General features: G+C 42.5%; 1 protein-coding gene across 12 annotated transcripts in view; it reads left to right on the top strand.

Moving 5' to 3' along the window:
• The window catches only part of GRIN2B (glutamate ionotropic receptor NMDA type subunit 2B), a 291,546-nt gene extending 276,046 nt beyond the window's left edge, over positions 1-15,500 (top strand). For all 12 annotated transcript variants that reach the window (XM_083573738.1, XM_083573744.1, XM_083573745.1 and 9 more), the window contains 4 exons: positions 4,745-4,905; positions 7,349-7,536; positions 8,072-8,310; positions 10,498-15,500. In XM_083573738.1, the coding sequence (XP_083429864.1) occupies positions 4,745-4,905; positions 7,349-7,536; positions 8,072-8,310; positions 10,498-12,396 (2,487 nt within the window). In that variant the 3' untranslated portion in view covers positions 12,397-15,500. The remainder of the gene's footprint in view (positions 1-4,744; positions 4,906-7,348; positions 7,537-8,071; positions 8,311-10,497) is intronic.
• The last annotated feature ends 827 nt before the right edge of the window (positions 15,501-16,327 follow it).

Below are 16,327 nucleotides of genomic sequence, written 5' to 3'. Positions count from 1 at the left end.
GTGCGGTCCGCCCCAGCTGCCATCTCTGAGGGGGGTGACAAAATGCTGTGCGGCCCTCAGCGTCTGTGAGAGACAATGTGGCTTTTGCGTGCACAGCCTTCCCACTGCCAAAACGTTCCCCAGAAAAGCTCAACAATTCTGGCTCTCCCCAAAAGAGTCAAACCATTATTGCAGGCTGGTTATAAATGGGGGAGAGGTTACAAGATATTTTCCACACCGGATAACACCTGACCTTGCTACGCCAATGGTTACAAGTTTGTGGGGTTCCTGGACTCCCCTCCTAATTCTGGGATGCCAGATACTGAATGAGAGACAGACTTTGGTCATCTTTCATCATATGGTGCTCTGTACAAAGCCAAAATTTGGTGACCCGAAATGGATCTTCTCAATTATGGATCTTCTCAATTTTGTGCTGTTTCGTCTTGGCACCCTTTGTGGGGGAACCACCTGCACCTCCCTGAATCCAGCGCTGATTGAATTTAGCATGTTGAAATACAAGCCAGGGGCCAACCTGGTGATAGCATACTAATGATGAGTCGTTAGCTGGGACAAAGGGAGTGGCTCAGTGCCAGAGAGCAAATGGGAGGGGCCTCTTTCTCAACTCAGAATTATTTATGAAGACAAACCGTTTCTGAAGTAGAGTTTTAGAGTTGGAAGGAGAGCAGTTGTATTCAGACAAGAGTTTTTGCCTGATGTAAGCAAGAGGAAAGATAGTTGCATTTTGTGAGCTGGAAAAAGCGGGTGTCAGAGCAATGTGGGCTGACTGTCTGACCCTCTCAGTGTGTAATGCTGAAAGCCCCTCCATCATAGCTCAGGTGGTATATATTTGTCAATAAACCATATTATCATAAGGACACCACACTCTCCACCATGCCCCATTGCTAAAGGAAACACAAACCCCGGGTAAGTGCCTGACCCCTGGAATCTCACACTGCTCAGAGATGTGGTGCGATATTTTTGCTACAATATCAATATCAGGTTTGACTGTTAAGCAACTTTCACTGTCTCCTTCATTGTACCCGTTATTAGATTGGCAAAAGTAGCTACTAAGCCACGCAAAATGCCTCTCTGCAGCAGTGAGGAGGGAATTTTCCATTTACTTGAAAGCCCTTGGCATAATTTCCACCTCTTAATTCTGATTTTGGGCCCCTGGCTTACATCTCGGCTCACTTTTCCCACCACTACTTCTCTGTGTATGGATTTTAAGGAGTTTTCGTAATTGTCAGTGCTAAAGTTTACTGCTCATAAAACCCCAGAAAGCATTGATTGTGACTTGGGTAAACCAAGTAGCATATAAAATCTTACAGCAGTTCAGCCTGAAAAGAGTTTTATGAGGGATGAATTTACCAGGAGCAGCAAGGGGCCTGCAAGATGGCTGCCATCCCATTTTCTACCCTTTTCTGCCAAAATAAAATAAGAGGAGTGAGAGTGAGATGTTCTCTGTACTGTAGCCATCAGTTAAAGTTTGCTGCCTTTAGATATGGTCTGTTCAATACATTGTGGAATGAGGAGCATCACTTCAAATGAAGGGAGATGCCAGCGGTCCTAGAAAAGATTTGGAAGCATCTTCGAAACAAATAGCTTTGTGAGTCTGCTACAGAAAAAAGTAACCTAGTGTCTTGCGGTACCTGAAAGATTAAAAGGTGTATTATGGCATAAGTCTTAATGGACTAGAATTCACTTTGTCAGATGCATGAAGTATTATATTCAGTTGTGTGGCCACACATGCACATGTGGGTGGAGGTTATAGATGGAGCCATATTCCCATGAGTTGCAAAAAGTGCGGTCTGTGAAAATTCTGTGTGAAGCTTAAGATAAGCTAAGTGACCATTCATAACACAAGTAATTGGGGATAACACAATCACCCTAGCTTTGCTATATTAATTAACACCTGTTGTAAGCCTGGAAGGTAGAAATTATTGTCTCATAGCCAAAACAGACAATAATTGCATGGATTACAAATTTTTGAAAAATTGCCACCCAGCATGGAAGGAGGGTGTGTGTTTTATTAGAACCACAATGCACAAAGTGGGGACAATTAACTATTTCCTCCCCAATCACAGAACACCAACATTAAACAGCAATCAGCATTGGAAGCAAGCTCCATTAGTGCCAATGGGAACCTTTTTGTAATACTAATTGTGGTGGAGGGCCATTTTTGTCAGACTCATGGGTGGGGAAGGATTAAAACTTTGCCGTCACAATGAAAATGATTAAATTCCATACAAGTATTGTTGGGATATCTGAGAAATAATCCTCTAGGTAATTTCTGTTCCCATTTTCCATTTCAATCCTCTCTGGTTTAGTTTCATTCCTCATTTCATTGTCAGCTCCTTCTAATCTTGTCAATTTTGTATCTATTTTTCCTCTAATACTTCTATTTTTCATTGAATGACTTTTGTTTGCTCTGTAATCATCTGCTTAAGAATGCCCACAGTAAGCAAGGACCCTGAAGATCTTGTTCTTTCTTCCAGTTCTTCCATAAGATCAGGAAAAAATTGCATTACATTAGAACATACAATAATTTGAAATACTAAAACAGATTAAATTTCACATAGACGATGGGCCTTGTGGTATGTTCTGGGTAGGAACTAGGACAATGTAGAGATATGAGAGGTGTTCAGCATTTTTTCAGTATACAGTGGTGATTATGTATATGACCATTACCGGACACAGTATTTGCCCAAAGTGAACCTGGTGCATGGAATGCTCTTGTCTGATCTTGATGGTGGGGTCAAAACTTATTGAAGTGGAATTTCTCAAGGCTCTTCTGACTGTGGGTCTAGATAATGATGTCCTCAATGAAGAGGAGGGTACAGAAGCTTGAAGAAGTGTTGTTCTGAATCAGCCACAGAGCATATTATTAAACAGTGTGAATACTCACAGCAGTGCTTTTGACTGGATGATGTATGGAAACTGTTCAACATATCAAATTAAGACGGGGATTAGAATCCCCTTTACTCAAAATCCATTATGTGAAGAAAGTGAAGGCAGCAGAGGGAATTAACGCAGACATACTTATTCTGCAGGGGGCTTGTGGATATGGAAAATACTTCCCAGAAGTATTTGTAAACTTCTGTCTTCCCCTTTAGGAAAATGTGCAAAACATTCTTAAGAAATCATTATCTTGCATTAACATTTTTGATTCATGAACTTATAACTTGAAGCTCTTGCAATAGATCATACTATTTCTTTGAGAAATTATTTCCATAAAATGCTATAATGTTTAGTAGGAAGACGAGTCACTGTATTTTTTCAATTCCACTTCAATGCCAGGCAATTTTAAATTTACACAAATTAAAATGGATGATACATGTGGATCTCACTGATTTAGATTGTAGACCAGATGTAGACAACCTCTGGCGTTCCAGATGTTGCTGAAGTTCAACTCCAACCATTCCTGGTCACCAGCTCTTATTGTTGGGAGTTGAAGTTCAGCAACATTGGGGGGGGGGAGTTTCCAACACCTGTTTCAGACCATGCCAGCTGAATGTTCAGAGAATCATTAGGACCAAGTAGGCTTTCAGATGATGTTGTTAGTTTTAGTTCCAGTGTAATTATGGTGTCCCTTCTGTATCAGCTGTATTTTTCTATATTCTTTATTTATTATTACCTTTGGGTCCCAGAAGAGAACGGCAAGTAAAATGTCGGTCATGATCATGAGTGGAAGGGAGTTTGTATATACTAAAGACTCATGAGGTTGTATGTAATATATTGTACTTATGTTTACAAACATTCATTGCACCCCCCACTGCACACACAATGAGATCCCAACAAGTATGAGATAGGCCATTCAGTTTTGGGGAAGAGTTTTGCCCCCTTACTGTACCAATATCCTCAAATGCAGCAGTTTACTTTCCTCCCTAGAAAAAAAATGGCAGCAATCAATTTATATAGGAGAAAGTAAAAAGGTGGACTAATGGATATTGTTATGCATGTCTAAACTTGCTCCCTGAGACTGGTAACGCCAGTGGACTCAGCCAATGGGAATCGTGAGCATTCTACATAGAATCATAGAATTGTAGAGTTGGAAAGGACCCTGAGGATCATTTCAGTCCAACTCTCTGCAATGCGGGAATATATAGCTGTTCCATATGGGGACCAAACCTGCAACCTTGGCATTATCGTATTCTCTAAGCAACTGAGCTATCCAGGATGTCTAAGCCTACTTATACTTGCATAGCTGCATTTCTTCATCTGCATACCACTATTATAAGTTAGAATGTTCTTTTGTGTGTAGATTTTTTTAAAATGGCTAGTCATTCCGTCTGCCATCTCAGGATTGGCAATCACATTTGAAGATAATTTCAACAGTGTAGTAGAAAATATTTTTCTATTTAGGGAAAAATTTTGCTCTGTGTCAGCTTTAAAACAAATATTACAGTTGAAATACATTGTATGTGGTTGCAAATACAGCAGGTGATTTCACTGTTTCCCCTGCTTTGGTTTTGATAGTGGAATCGCTGTACCGCTTTTTAATTCAGCCTCTTGTCTCTTTGGCAGTAGAAAGTGTTACAGTGAAAATATCAAATAAAGCTACTGCATCGTGCATGGTTCTCCTTCATGAACATGTATAGCTTTCTTGGATTACAGTCCTTATGCATGGCATGCTGTGGCCTGGTTGCCAACATGCCATTAAAGCTCTGAAATAACTACCAACTTGATATCCCAGAAAATCTGGTTCTTTCTCAAATAACCACTGAGAAAACAACTTGAGAGCTTTTCTTTCTCTCTTTTTCTCCAGTTCCAAAACCCAAATGCTTTCTCACCACCTTTCCGCTTTGGGACAGTTCCTAATGGCAGTACAGAGAGGAACATTCGCAACAATTACGAACTGATGCACGCCTACATGGTGAAGTTCAACCAAAGATCGGTGGGAGATGCGCTATCCTCATTAAAGACAGGGTGAGATTGCCTTTTCTAAGGTTGCTAATGTAAACCTGTGTGTGTAATTCTCTTGGGATTTTGAAGAATCTTCTCCCTAATATTCCTGCTGCTAAAACATTGCATATAATCCATGTACCACAACGTTGTCAAGAACAATTTATCTCATCAATTAGTATTATTTTTTGTTCTTTTTGGTTAGATATGTGCAAGTAATATAACAATGATTCTTCCCCTTCTTGCATCAATGCAGACTTTCTGAAAAGCAGATTAGCTGCTGGAAATACTGCCTTAAGCTGCAATGCAATAGTTGTGGCCAGACATCACCTAAAATTCTTTATTATTGAAATAACTATGATATTATCTTAATCCCTAATGTTAATTGCTATATAAAAATATTAGTAAGTTGGGGATCCTAACTACTTTTATATGAGGGCTGCATCTTTTCCACACACATACTATACTTGTGTAAACTCACAGGTAGCCCTATTCCATTGATTCAGCTCGTGTTCTGTATCCGCGTATGAACTGGGAGCAGGACTACACTGACTAACCCTGCTCTTGATGACACAGGTGTTTTATGAAGGAGTCTAGATCATCAGTGACAGAATAGCAATTTTCTGAGTAAAAACCAGTTGTGGAGAATCACAGCACCTCTTTGGGGTCTTCTATGTTCAATAGCTGTCATTTTTGCATACAACGAATATATTTCCATTATGCCTTTGGCATCTGCACATAAAGCACAAATGTCTGCAAGGAAGAGGCCTTCACATGTCACGCTGTGCCTCAAAGGCTTCCTCCCTGCAGATGTGGATACTAGGGTACAGCTAGTCAGTGCACATTTTATAATGGGAGAGGGTAAGGGCCCCACTTATGCTTTGCTGCAAGGCATGATTCAGGTTGCCTGAATAGAACTTTTAAATTATTGGGTGCCAGGGAACCATGACTGAACCATTTTGCAAAGGCTCCATACAACTTCTGCACCTATGTAACTGGCTTGCCATGTGACTTAAGTTATTTCTCAACAAATTTCTTTTTGGGGGCAGCTGCTGCTGTCCCAGAAACCTTCTGACCCACCTGGCGAGCTATGATTTTTCCATTACATTTGAGGTTATTAATTCCTATCTCTCCTCTTCCTCCTCTACATTGCCCAGAAATCAGATTATTCTACTGGTGGAGGGAGGACTGCCTATACACAGCTTGTTCCCTGGAGAATGCAAATTAAAGTTTTTATTTGTCATGCTAGGCTGCTACTCACCTGATAACCTGTAACAAGTAAGGATAATTTCCAGGTGACCAGACAGGGTAGCTTTGGGTCTATTTTTCTTGTTTGAGGGGGAGGGGAAGGGAATATCACTATGCCACCCTTTCTACTCATATAAAGGCAAACTACACATTATGTAAATCCATGTGGAAGTATTTGAGCAATGAAGACAGGAAAAGCTTCATGGTGCAACAGAACAAGGCAGCAATTCTATCTTTGAATGCTTCAAAATGTAGCTGGCGCAAACACACCCTTATTGCTGGGACTAGTAATTTATTTTTCCGATTGGGCACTGATTCTTTTTCTTCTTTCATTTGAGGTTAGTGGGACCCCATAAAGCTAAAGTTACTGCCCTCATAGGGAGACATAACTTGATCTCCTAACCACTTGTCATCTTTAAAGATGCCTATGGGATTCTTCCCATAAGCAGGGGTCCTGGCTGAAGCTAATTTGAGTAATTACATTTTGGTTAATGCTATCTTTCCAGCTGCTTGGTTGAGGAAATGGTCTGCTTTGCTTTCTTAATTCACAACATGTTTTAACTGTGTATTGACAAATGTACTTTTTTCTGACTGACGGTCGAATAAAAGGTTGATGATGATGTAATTCACAATAATAATAATAATAATAATTTATTATTTGTACCCCGCCCATCTGGCTGGGTTTCCCCAGCCACTCTGGGCGGCTTCCATAGAAAACCAAAAATACACTAAGATATCACAGATTAAAAACTTCCCTGAACAGGGCTGCCTTAACATAGTTGAGGTAGGAATGCTGCTGAATTCACAAACTGAAGAAGAAAGCATTGTTCAGTCATAAATGAAATGGTTTACATGGGCTGCATAGGCATCTTTAAATTAAGGTTAAGTAAATTGTGGCTCTCCAAATGTTGCTAGCCTCCCATCATCTCTGACCATTGGCCATACTGACTGCGCCTAATGGGAGCTGCAATCCACCAATGTCTGGAGAGCTACAGTTTAGCACCCTGTTTAGATCCATTGGAAGATGTTGCGGATTTGTGTGGTGATGCTACAACTTGCCCTCATCTCAATGTTGATTGTGCCCAAGCAATTGTTCAGCCTGGCTTCCTCTGTGAGGTCACATGGGAGTTCTCAACTTCCTTCAGCATCACATAATGATTTAGGTCTGCACAGACTCTTCTCTTTACTTCATTCTCTCTTGTTTCTTGACATCATGCAGGAAGCTGGATGCTTTTATTTATGATGCAGCTGTGCTAAACTACATGGCTGGCAGAGATGAAGGCTGCAAGCTGGTGACAATTGGGAGTGGGAAGGTCTTTGCTTCAACGGGCTACGGCATTGCCATCCAGAAGAATTCAGGCTGGAAGCGGCAAGTGGATCTGGCAATCCTACAGCTCTTTGGTGATGGTAAGTGATCTGGATGAGGAACTAGGAGTGTGTCTCCATTGAGTGAAGCTATTATCCCCTACTTACCACTAATGCTAAGACAACAACAACAACTAGTCAGCTGCAATGCTACCATTTTTTTGTTACTCACCCGTACTATGAACTTCTGGTGTATTGTGGCTAGTCTACTTTGTAGCTATTTATTAAAAATAAGTTTACATGTGGACCCACCACCCCACTGCCCCAGTATAGTTTTCCGGCTAGGTAAATCCAACATAAGTGGAAATGAAATTCGAGGACTGGAGGGTTAGGGAGGATCAGTTCTATTTTTCTAGAAAAAGAGGTGCCGGAACTCACCATGAATGCCTCCCTTGTTCTCTTAGAATGGCAATGGCGCCCACCAGAGAGGTGCTGGAACTGAGCTCCAGTGAGTTCCAGCTGAAAAACAAGCCCTGGGCAGCACCTTTCCTTTCTAAATAGTGGCTCATGAGAGGAAAAGCTGCGCTTAAAACTCACCCACTGTTCACTCTGATTCCTTCCCACCCATCTTTTCCAGGTGAGATGGAGGAGCTAGAAGCTCTCTGGCTCACTGGCATCTGCCATAATGAGAAGAATGAGGTAATGAGCAGCCAGCTGGACATTGATAACATGGCCGGAGTCTTCTATATGTTGGGAGCAGCCATGGCCCTCAGCCTCATCACCTTCATCTGTGAACATCTCTTTTATTGGCAATTCCGCCACTGCTTTATGGGCGTTTGCTCTGGCAAACCTGGCGTTGTCTTCTCCATCAGCAGGGTGAGTACTTTCAGTCTCAAGGAAAGAAAGCCACCATCACGACCGTTCCCTCCATCCAAGTCAACTCAGGCCTGGAGCTTTATTATTCAGCAATTTTATCTACTATGCTTCTAGACCTCAAACTAGCCTTTCTCATTACTTCCCCTTGTGCCTATGGCTGTCATTTCTGGCCTCTATGTAAGAGGCATTTGGCCTTGAGAGAGAAAATCTAGGAAAAGAAAATGGAACTTTGAAAGGTTGGGAGAATCTAAATTCTTGGGACAGTAGCCTCAGCCACTTCTTCAACAAGGTGTGAAAAGGTTTTCTGTAATTCTTGGTAATTTATCTGAAAGAACAGAGTAAATGTCTTGGAGAAGCATAATGAAAGACTCAAAACAAGAAGGGGGGTTTCTTTGGAGCAGAACATTGTGTAGAACTCTGACTTTTAGGTAACTCCCCCCTTCCATGTTTCTGAGTAGATTTTACTGACAGAAACAAAGGACACTTAGATCAGAAACTTTCTCTCTAGCAAATAATTTCTGTATGAATTTCCTTGAATTCCAGAATTCTTTCCCTTTCATTATTTCAAATATTATTATTTATTTAGTAGATTTTTTTTATCTCCCTTCAGCAGTAACAATCTCATGGCAGCATACAATAGCTACACAACAAATTGTCTGTCTGTCTGTCTGTCTGTCTGTCTCTCTCTCTCTCTCTCTCTCACTCACACACACACACACACACACACACTCACAAACACACAATTATATTACTACATTAAAAACATTAAAACAGCAGCTATCATTAGATCAGAGCCTGAAAAATCCCATTATTTCCAAATGCTTGCAGAAAGAGATGAGTTTTCAAAGTAGCAAAAACTAAACAATTAAGGGGCAAGCAGAACTTCCTGAGGGGTGGCATTCCATAGCCAGGGCACCACCAGTAAGAAGGCCCTGCTACTAGTTATCACTCCAATTCGTGAGCTGTGGAAAACATACAAGAAAGTTCATTTCTCTGTCCAGTTAGAGATTATGAACTGCACAAGGCTGCATTGACAGATCCCAGCCAATATTATTACATTGTGTGATGCTGCACTAAGGAATCAGATGCTCCTGCATTAGCTGCCTTTTACTTAATAAATTCATCAGTTTGAGTTCCTAGGATTAAAGATGATTTGGAGGTGACAATGTAAATGTTCATTGTTAAAATGTGGATTTTTTCATCATTACTTTCTTTGCTTAACAGACTAGGCTCTTAATTGTAAAACTCTGATCCATTTTTAGGATGCTTTTAAAATGCGGAATTCTTTGACCAGAAAAGTCAAACTCAGACAAAGTATTAAGACAGCATAATTCTGGTTGGGAAAATCTATTTTGTACAACTTCCTAATTTATACAATTCTTTATCAGGACTAGGGAGAAAGAGCTGGAACTCATACAGCAATTGTGGGTCAGAGTCTGTAATCAAGATGAATAACAATGACTAGAGGCTATGCAGAGGGTCAGGAAACTGTGCCAAGTGAACCAATATGTTGTACCTCTAAAAGTCATGTCCTGACAGCCTCAAATTTCTGACTGGTTATATGTTTCCTCAGACCCGTTTCCAAAATCTGTAAGCTAAAGAATATTTGCAAAGGAAGGAGTTGGACTCTTTTAGGTATTCTAAGTAAGAAGTATCACCTTGAATCATGCCTAGAAACTAAATGTAAACAAGTGCTGTGGATCAAAGGCTTGTCTAATGGCCTATCTGCAGTAGTTGGAGATTCAGAATAATCTCATGTGCATGATTACAAACTGTCTGAAGCGCTTACCAGGGCATTGGAAAACAGTGATCAAATCCTGCAGCTAGTGCTTAAGGTGTAACCCTTAAACAGTACTCCTGACCACAGCACTCTGAGCATCTGATCTGTAAGAAACATCTGCAACCATGTCTAAAAAAACCAAACCACTTCAATAAAGGTCTGAATAAATTTCTAGATTTATTTCAATTTAATAATGAAAGGGCAAGGGATAGAGGGGCAAAGGTGGAGGAAGATTAAAAGTGGAAGAACCATTATGATAGTGTCTAGATTGTCTCATCTCCCAACGATATCCCACTGAGGATCCTATTTAGCAAAGGACAAGGTTCTTTGTCTCAGTCCTCCAAGCTCTGCATCTCCCCTGCTGGAATGCTCCTCTGCTAACCTCCCTTTGCTTTCCCCCATTGCAGGGTATTTACAGCTGCATCCATGGAGTGGCTATCGAGGACCGCCATTCTTCCATGAACTCCCCCACTGCCACCATGAACAATACCCATTCCAACATTTTGCGCCTGCTCCGAACAGCAAAGAACATGGCAAACCTTTCAGGTGTCAATGGCTCACCACAAAGTGCCCTGGATTTTATCCGTCGCGAATCCTCTGTCTACGATATCTCTGAGCACCGCCGTAGCTTCACTCACTCCGACTGCAAGTCTTATAACAACCCCCCCTGCGAGGAAAACCTCTTCAGTGATTATATTAGTGAGGTGGAAAGGACCTTTGGTAATCTGCAGCTGAAAGAAAGCAATGTTTACCAAGACCATTATCATCACCACCATCGCCCCCATAGCATAGGGAGCGCCAGCTCCATCGATGGACTGTATGACTGTGATAATCCACCCTTCTCCGCACAGCCTCGATCTCTCAGTAAGAAGCCATTAGATATCGGTTTGCCGCCGGCCAAACATGGCCAGTTAGGTGACCTTTATGGCAAGTTGTCTTTCAAGAGTGACCGATACAGCGGTGGAGGGGCACACGATGATTTGATCCGTTCAGATGTCTCGGACATATCGACTCATACTGTGACTTATGGCAACATTGAGGGCAACGCTGCAAAGCGGCGAAAACAGCAGTATAAAGATAGTCTAAAGAAGCGGCCAGCCTCGGCCAAGTCACGGAGAGAGTTTGATGAGATTGAACTGGCCTATCGCCGGCGTCCCCGTTCCCCTGACCACAAGCGCTACTTTAGGGACAAGGAAGGGCTACGGGATTTCTATTTGGACCAGTTCCGGGCTAAGGAGAACTCACCGCACTGGGAACATGTGGATCTGACGGATATTTATAAAGAGCGGGGAGATGACTTCAAGCGTGACACTATAGGGGGAGCAGGGACATGTACTAACAGGACCCACCACAAACACGGGTCGGGGGAGTTTGGAGCAAACAATGAGCACAAGCACAGTGTTGTGAGTGGGGTACCAGCGCCATGGGAGAAAAACCTCACCAATCTTGATTGGGAGGAACGCCCTGGCGCTAACTATTGCCGCAGTTGCCCATCAAAGCTGCATAACTACACTCCGACCGTGGTGGGGCAGAATTCCACCCGCCAGCCATGCATCCGGTGTGAAGCCTGCAAGAAGGCCGGAAACCTCTACGACATCAGTGAGGACAACTCCCTCCAAGAGCTGGATCAGCCATCTGCTCCTGTGCCCGTGGCAACCAGCACCTCCACTACCAAGTATCCTCAGAGCCCTTCCAACTCTGCCTCCAAGGTGCAGAAGAAGAATCGCAACAAGCTACGCCGGCAGCACTCCTACGACACCTTTGTGGATCTGCAGAAGGAAGACGCCGCCCTGGCCCCCCGCAGCGTCAGCCTGAAGGACAAGGGCCGCTTTTTGGAGGGAAGCCCCTATGCCCACATGTTTGAGATGCCAGCCAGCGAGTCCACTTTTGCCAACAACAAGTCCTCAGTGCCCGCCACCAGCCACCACCACCACAACAATCCTGGCATTAGTGGTGGTTATATGCTCAGCAAGTCGCTCTACCCCGACCGGGTCACTCAAAACCCTTTCATCCCCACTTTTGGGGATGACCAGTGCTTGCTCCACGGCAGCAAATCCTATTTCTTCAGGCAGCCTGTGGTGGCAGGAGGGCCCAAGGCCAGGCCAGACTTCCGAGCCATTGTCACCACCAACAAGCCGGTGGTCTCGGCCCTCCATGGGGCTGTGCCAGCCCGTTTCCAGAAGGACATCTGTATAGGGAACCAGTCCAACCCCTGTGTGCCTAACAACAAAAACCCCAGGGCTTTCAATGGCTCCAGCAACGGGCATGTTTATGAGAAACTTTCCAGTATTGAGTCTGATGTCTGAGTGATGGGGAAAAGCATGGGAGGGGATGGTGCTGGAAATGCAACGTGTGGGAGGGGCAGGTGGTGGGTTCAGACCTAGTTCCCATTTGCTACTCTTCTGCTACTCTTTTTTTCTTTGTGGAGTATTGGAGTTCTGCTTAGGCAGCGCTGATGCGAAGTGCCACCTCTTTCTTTCCCCAGATCCCCCATCCCCGATGATCTCTTTTCATTTCTCCACTCACAGTTCCATTCCTGGCCATCACATGTCAGAGCTTAGTAGCTTAGCTTGTGTTTTCACAGTTGGGAAAGGCAAAGGCATGGTTGAGGAGAGGCCAGCATACGAGTGGGAGCAATAGCCGCAGAGTTTGGGGTTTTCTTGGCGCCAAACTGTGATGGTTAGTACAGATACGAGAAGGTGGCCTGAGGCGGAGAATGGAAGAGATAGAATGGGCATGAAGAAGATACAGGTCTTCTTACATATGTACTTTTAAGCAAAATTGATGGGACGTGAATAGTGTGGGATCAACTTAATGCATTTTATGTTGATTACATGCAAAAAATCATTCAGTTCTTTTGTGAAGACTCTGTGGGTTAAAGGCTGAAGTATGGAGTTGCATATATACATATACATATATATATATACTGAAGATAAACATGTATTGAAATCTTGGTATATTTACCAGGGGGAGGGGAGGTTTGATATGTATGCAGATCTAGCCAGTAGTCCAGTCAACAGTAACCCAGTGAGGTCACTTCTGAAAGACGAATTGGAATGATAAAAGCGAATGCCAGTGAAACTTTCAGCAAAAGTCTTGGGAAAATTCAAATGTTGGGGTCCCAGGGGAGGTTTTGTTGCAGGTTTTGTGCTACTCATGAACAACTTGTTAATTTTGAAATGGTGAAATATCAAATATGGGTTGGTTTATGCACAAGCTTAAATGTGAAAATTAATTGACACGAACCATCGTAACAACATGAGTTTCTTATTGCTACGATATTTAGTAGACAAACCCAGCAGAGCAAACCTTTCCAATGCAAGGGAACATAAAGGGCAGTGAATGAAAAGAAGAGCAGGGCTGGCAACTCAAGCTCCACAGTTGTTCTGATGAATTTAATCTGGCAGGGAGAAGGCTCAGCCATTGCTCCCTCCTCTAGCATATCATGCAACACGAGCAAGATGAATAATGGAAAGGCTTTCTCTGCTGATGTTGTATTTCCTCTGAGTAGAAAGTGGAAGAAGGCAGTGGTGGTGGTGGTGGGAATAGGGCCAGCACAACTCAGACATGTGTATATGTGTATTTATTGAATATATTCTTATATTTGATAATTATAGTGTTGTGGAAATACACGGCTTGTCTTCCACAGGGCATGAGGAGATGAATCATCAGATCCTACAGATGCTGTGGTGACGACTGGAGAGCAGAGTTGGAAAGATGTGGGGAATATTGTTGTGAAGGGGACCGGCAGGTTCAAAAGTGCAAAAGCGATATCACTTAGCATCTTGAGAGTTGTTCTGGCCCTGTCCTCAGTGCATATAGTACTGATAACAGCAGTTTGGCTACCAAGGAGGAATAACTGTAAATGCAAGTTAAAATGAGACACTTGTTAGAAGCGATATTGTTTCGTTTACAGCAGGAACCCTCAGGTAAGGGCAACAGGTCCATTGTTGCTTCCCAAAAATGTGGCAAAGCACCTCACTTTTTCATGGGTCTGTTGTTCTGCTTTCCTAACTGGAAAGGACTGTGAAAAGTGCTCTTCGGCTATCTTGGGCACATTGCAGTAGAACTGAACGCATGGACAGGCACAGGCCCTGAGCTTTGGAAGCAGCCATTCTTTTTTGAGCCACATTTCCTGCAGCTGATTCTCTTCTCGTGTATCCTTCCAACCATACCCTACTTGGCTTTATCTTAATACCTTTCTTGCATTTAAGCCAACTGAAGGCCTTGTTTTTTTGGTAGGCAGAGGCCAGGAGGAAGGGCCTGAACATTTTGTGAAATCGGATTCCCCCACCTCCTCTGGATTTACTAAGCAAGTTATGGAAGGAGGGATGCCCTCTCTATGGTTGGAGGAGTAGAACGCCTTTTTGTTCCTCTCTTTCTCCTGTAAAGAAAATAATGCTTGCTTAGCAGTCTGCAGAACATGGAGTGAACCCTCTGACAAGAGCAGTTGAGAAGGCATTCATTTCATTTGTAAATATGGTTTTCTTTTCTATTACATTTTGTACAAACTAGTGCTTCTCTTCTTGTGAATATTCAGGTTTGGAGAGAAGAGGGATTTTAGGTTGTCCTCCCACCCCTGCAACTTTCAGGCGATGTGTCTGGAAGTTGTTTGATGTGGGCCCAGGCTGTTAAAAATGGGGGAGAAGGAGAGAAAACTGCATGCATTGAATACCTCTATCTACACACCTGCCACCTTTTTTCTTCATGGTTCGAAAATATATTAGATCACCTCTAGCCTTGCTAGCAGGGCTTTCATGTTCTAATGGAAGCACACTATATCTCCCTTGCTTGATTCTAAACTCCATACCATAACCCTTCTCTGGAATCTGGGTCCTGGGCATTGTGCTGTTTTCCCTTGGTGATGAAGCAAACCATCATTTTGAATGTTCAGTTTAGATCATCACCCAACACTACAGGGACTTCTCCAAAGTTAATGTTGGCTTGGAAACCTTGGGACTGGGAAATCTCAGTTTACTAGTACTTCTTAAGGTTTATTAAGCAGCTGGGTTTGATCCTACTGATTAAGCCTGCCTTTGGCAGCTATGTCAGTATTCCCATCCCTCAGCTGAAACCAAATACAGTTGAGAATGGTACTTCGGAGAAAATTAAACTGAAAAACAAACCAAAAAGATGCTAACTGAACTCTCAGAATGATTCCAGATCTTTGTTTTGGATGACGGTTCACTATGGTTCACATTTTCTTATAACCTTTTTCTCTGACCCTAGCTCAATTTAAACGTTGAATGACATGTTTACATTTATAGTGTTTAGGTTTGATAATATTAAAAGTGCTTTACAAATGTTAATTTGTGTGCACAGAGTGTGAAAATTGTCTGCTTAAGGATAACAGGAAATGTTGGAGGACTTTCAACAACAATCCATTTGCAGGTGTCTTGTGTATTGCCTTGACACATGAAACGAGCCTCTGGCTTTCTTTCCCCTTCTCTTTCATTTGAAACATACATTTTTATCTCTCTTGAAATTTGACCAAGAGGGAAAGGGTTGGTTGGATCACACACACACACACACACACTTCTTGGAACACTGATTACAATTTTGTAATTTAAAATTCCGAGTGTTATTTCACTAAAAATAATCGAGTGAACATAACAGGAAATTTTAGCAGCAGGTGCTGTTTATGCTAGAATGGAGGCTGTGATGTTGGTTGCTTAACTTGCCAAAAAAATACATGAGACTTTGTACGAGAGGCCAACAAAAGTGAATGTTTATCAGCTCAGAAACCCAGTTTCTTCTTCCTCTTAGAAAAATGGGGTGTGTTCCTAATATTTCTGTCATTTCATAACATTGATTCCCCCCCCCACCATGAACTAAGGGTGTTTGTTTTGCATGGGTGAGTGGTTCTGTACCTGAACATACATAGTGTAACTGGTATGGTTTTTTTTTTCAGTCTGGCATATCTTGCCATTAATGTCTTTTGGGAGGATATATTGAAATACTTTCTAAATGCTCATACTTCTGGAGCCATGGCAATATGTATGTAATAAATGTTATGGTATAAAGGAGGAAAAGATGGGGTGGGGTGGGGGAATGGCAGACTTCCCATGCTGTTAGACATTTGTATGGCATGCTGCCGGACCACTTATTCTGGCATTCTTTAATGGAGGTGGTATGTCTGCCAATGTAGCAATACACCATGTTATGTTATATCCTGCCATAATGTGTGGTGCTCCATAAATTTGGTGAGTGGGGTATTATGCATGACACAAACATATC

Source organism: Podarcis filfolensis (genome assembly GCF_964270895.1).
Source record: "Podarcis filfolensis genome assembly, chromosome: 10".
Lineage (NCBI taxonomy): Eukaryota > Metazoa > Chordata > Lepidosauria > Squamata > Lacertidae > Podarcis > Podarcis filfolensis.
This window is presented reverse-complemented; position numbering and strand designations above follow the sequence as displayed.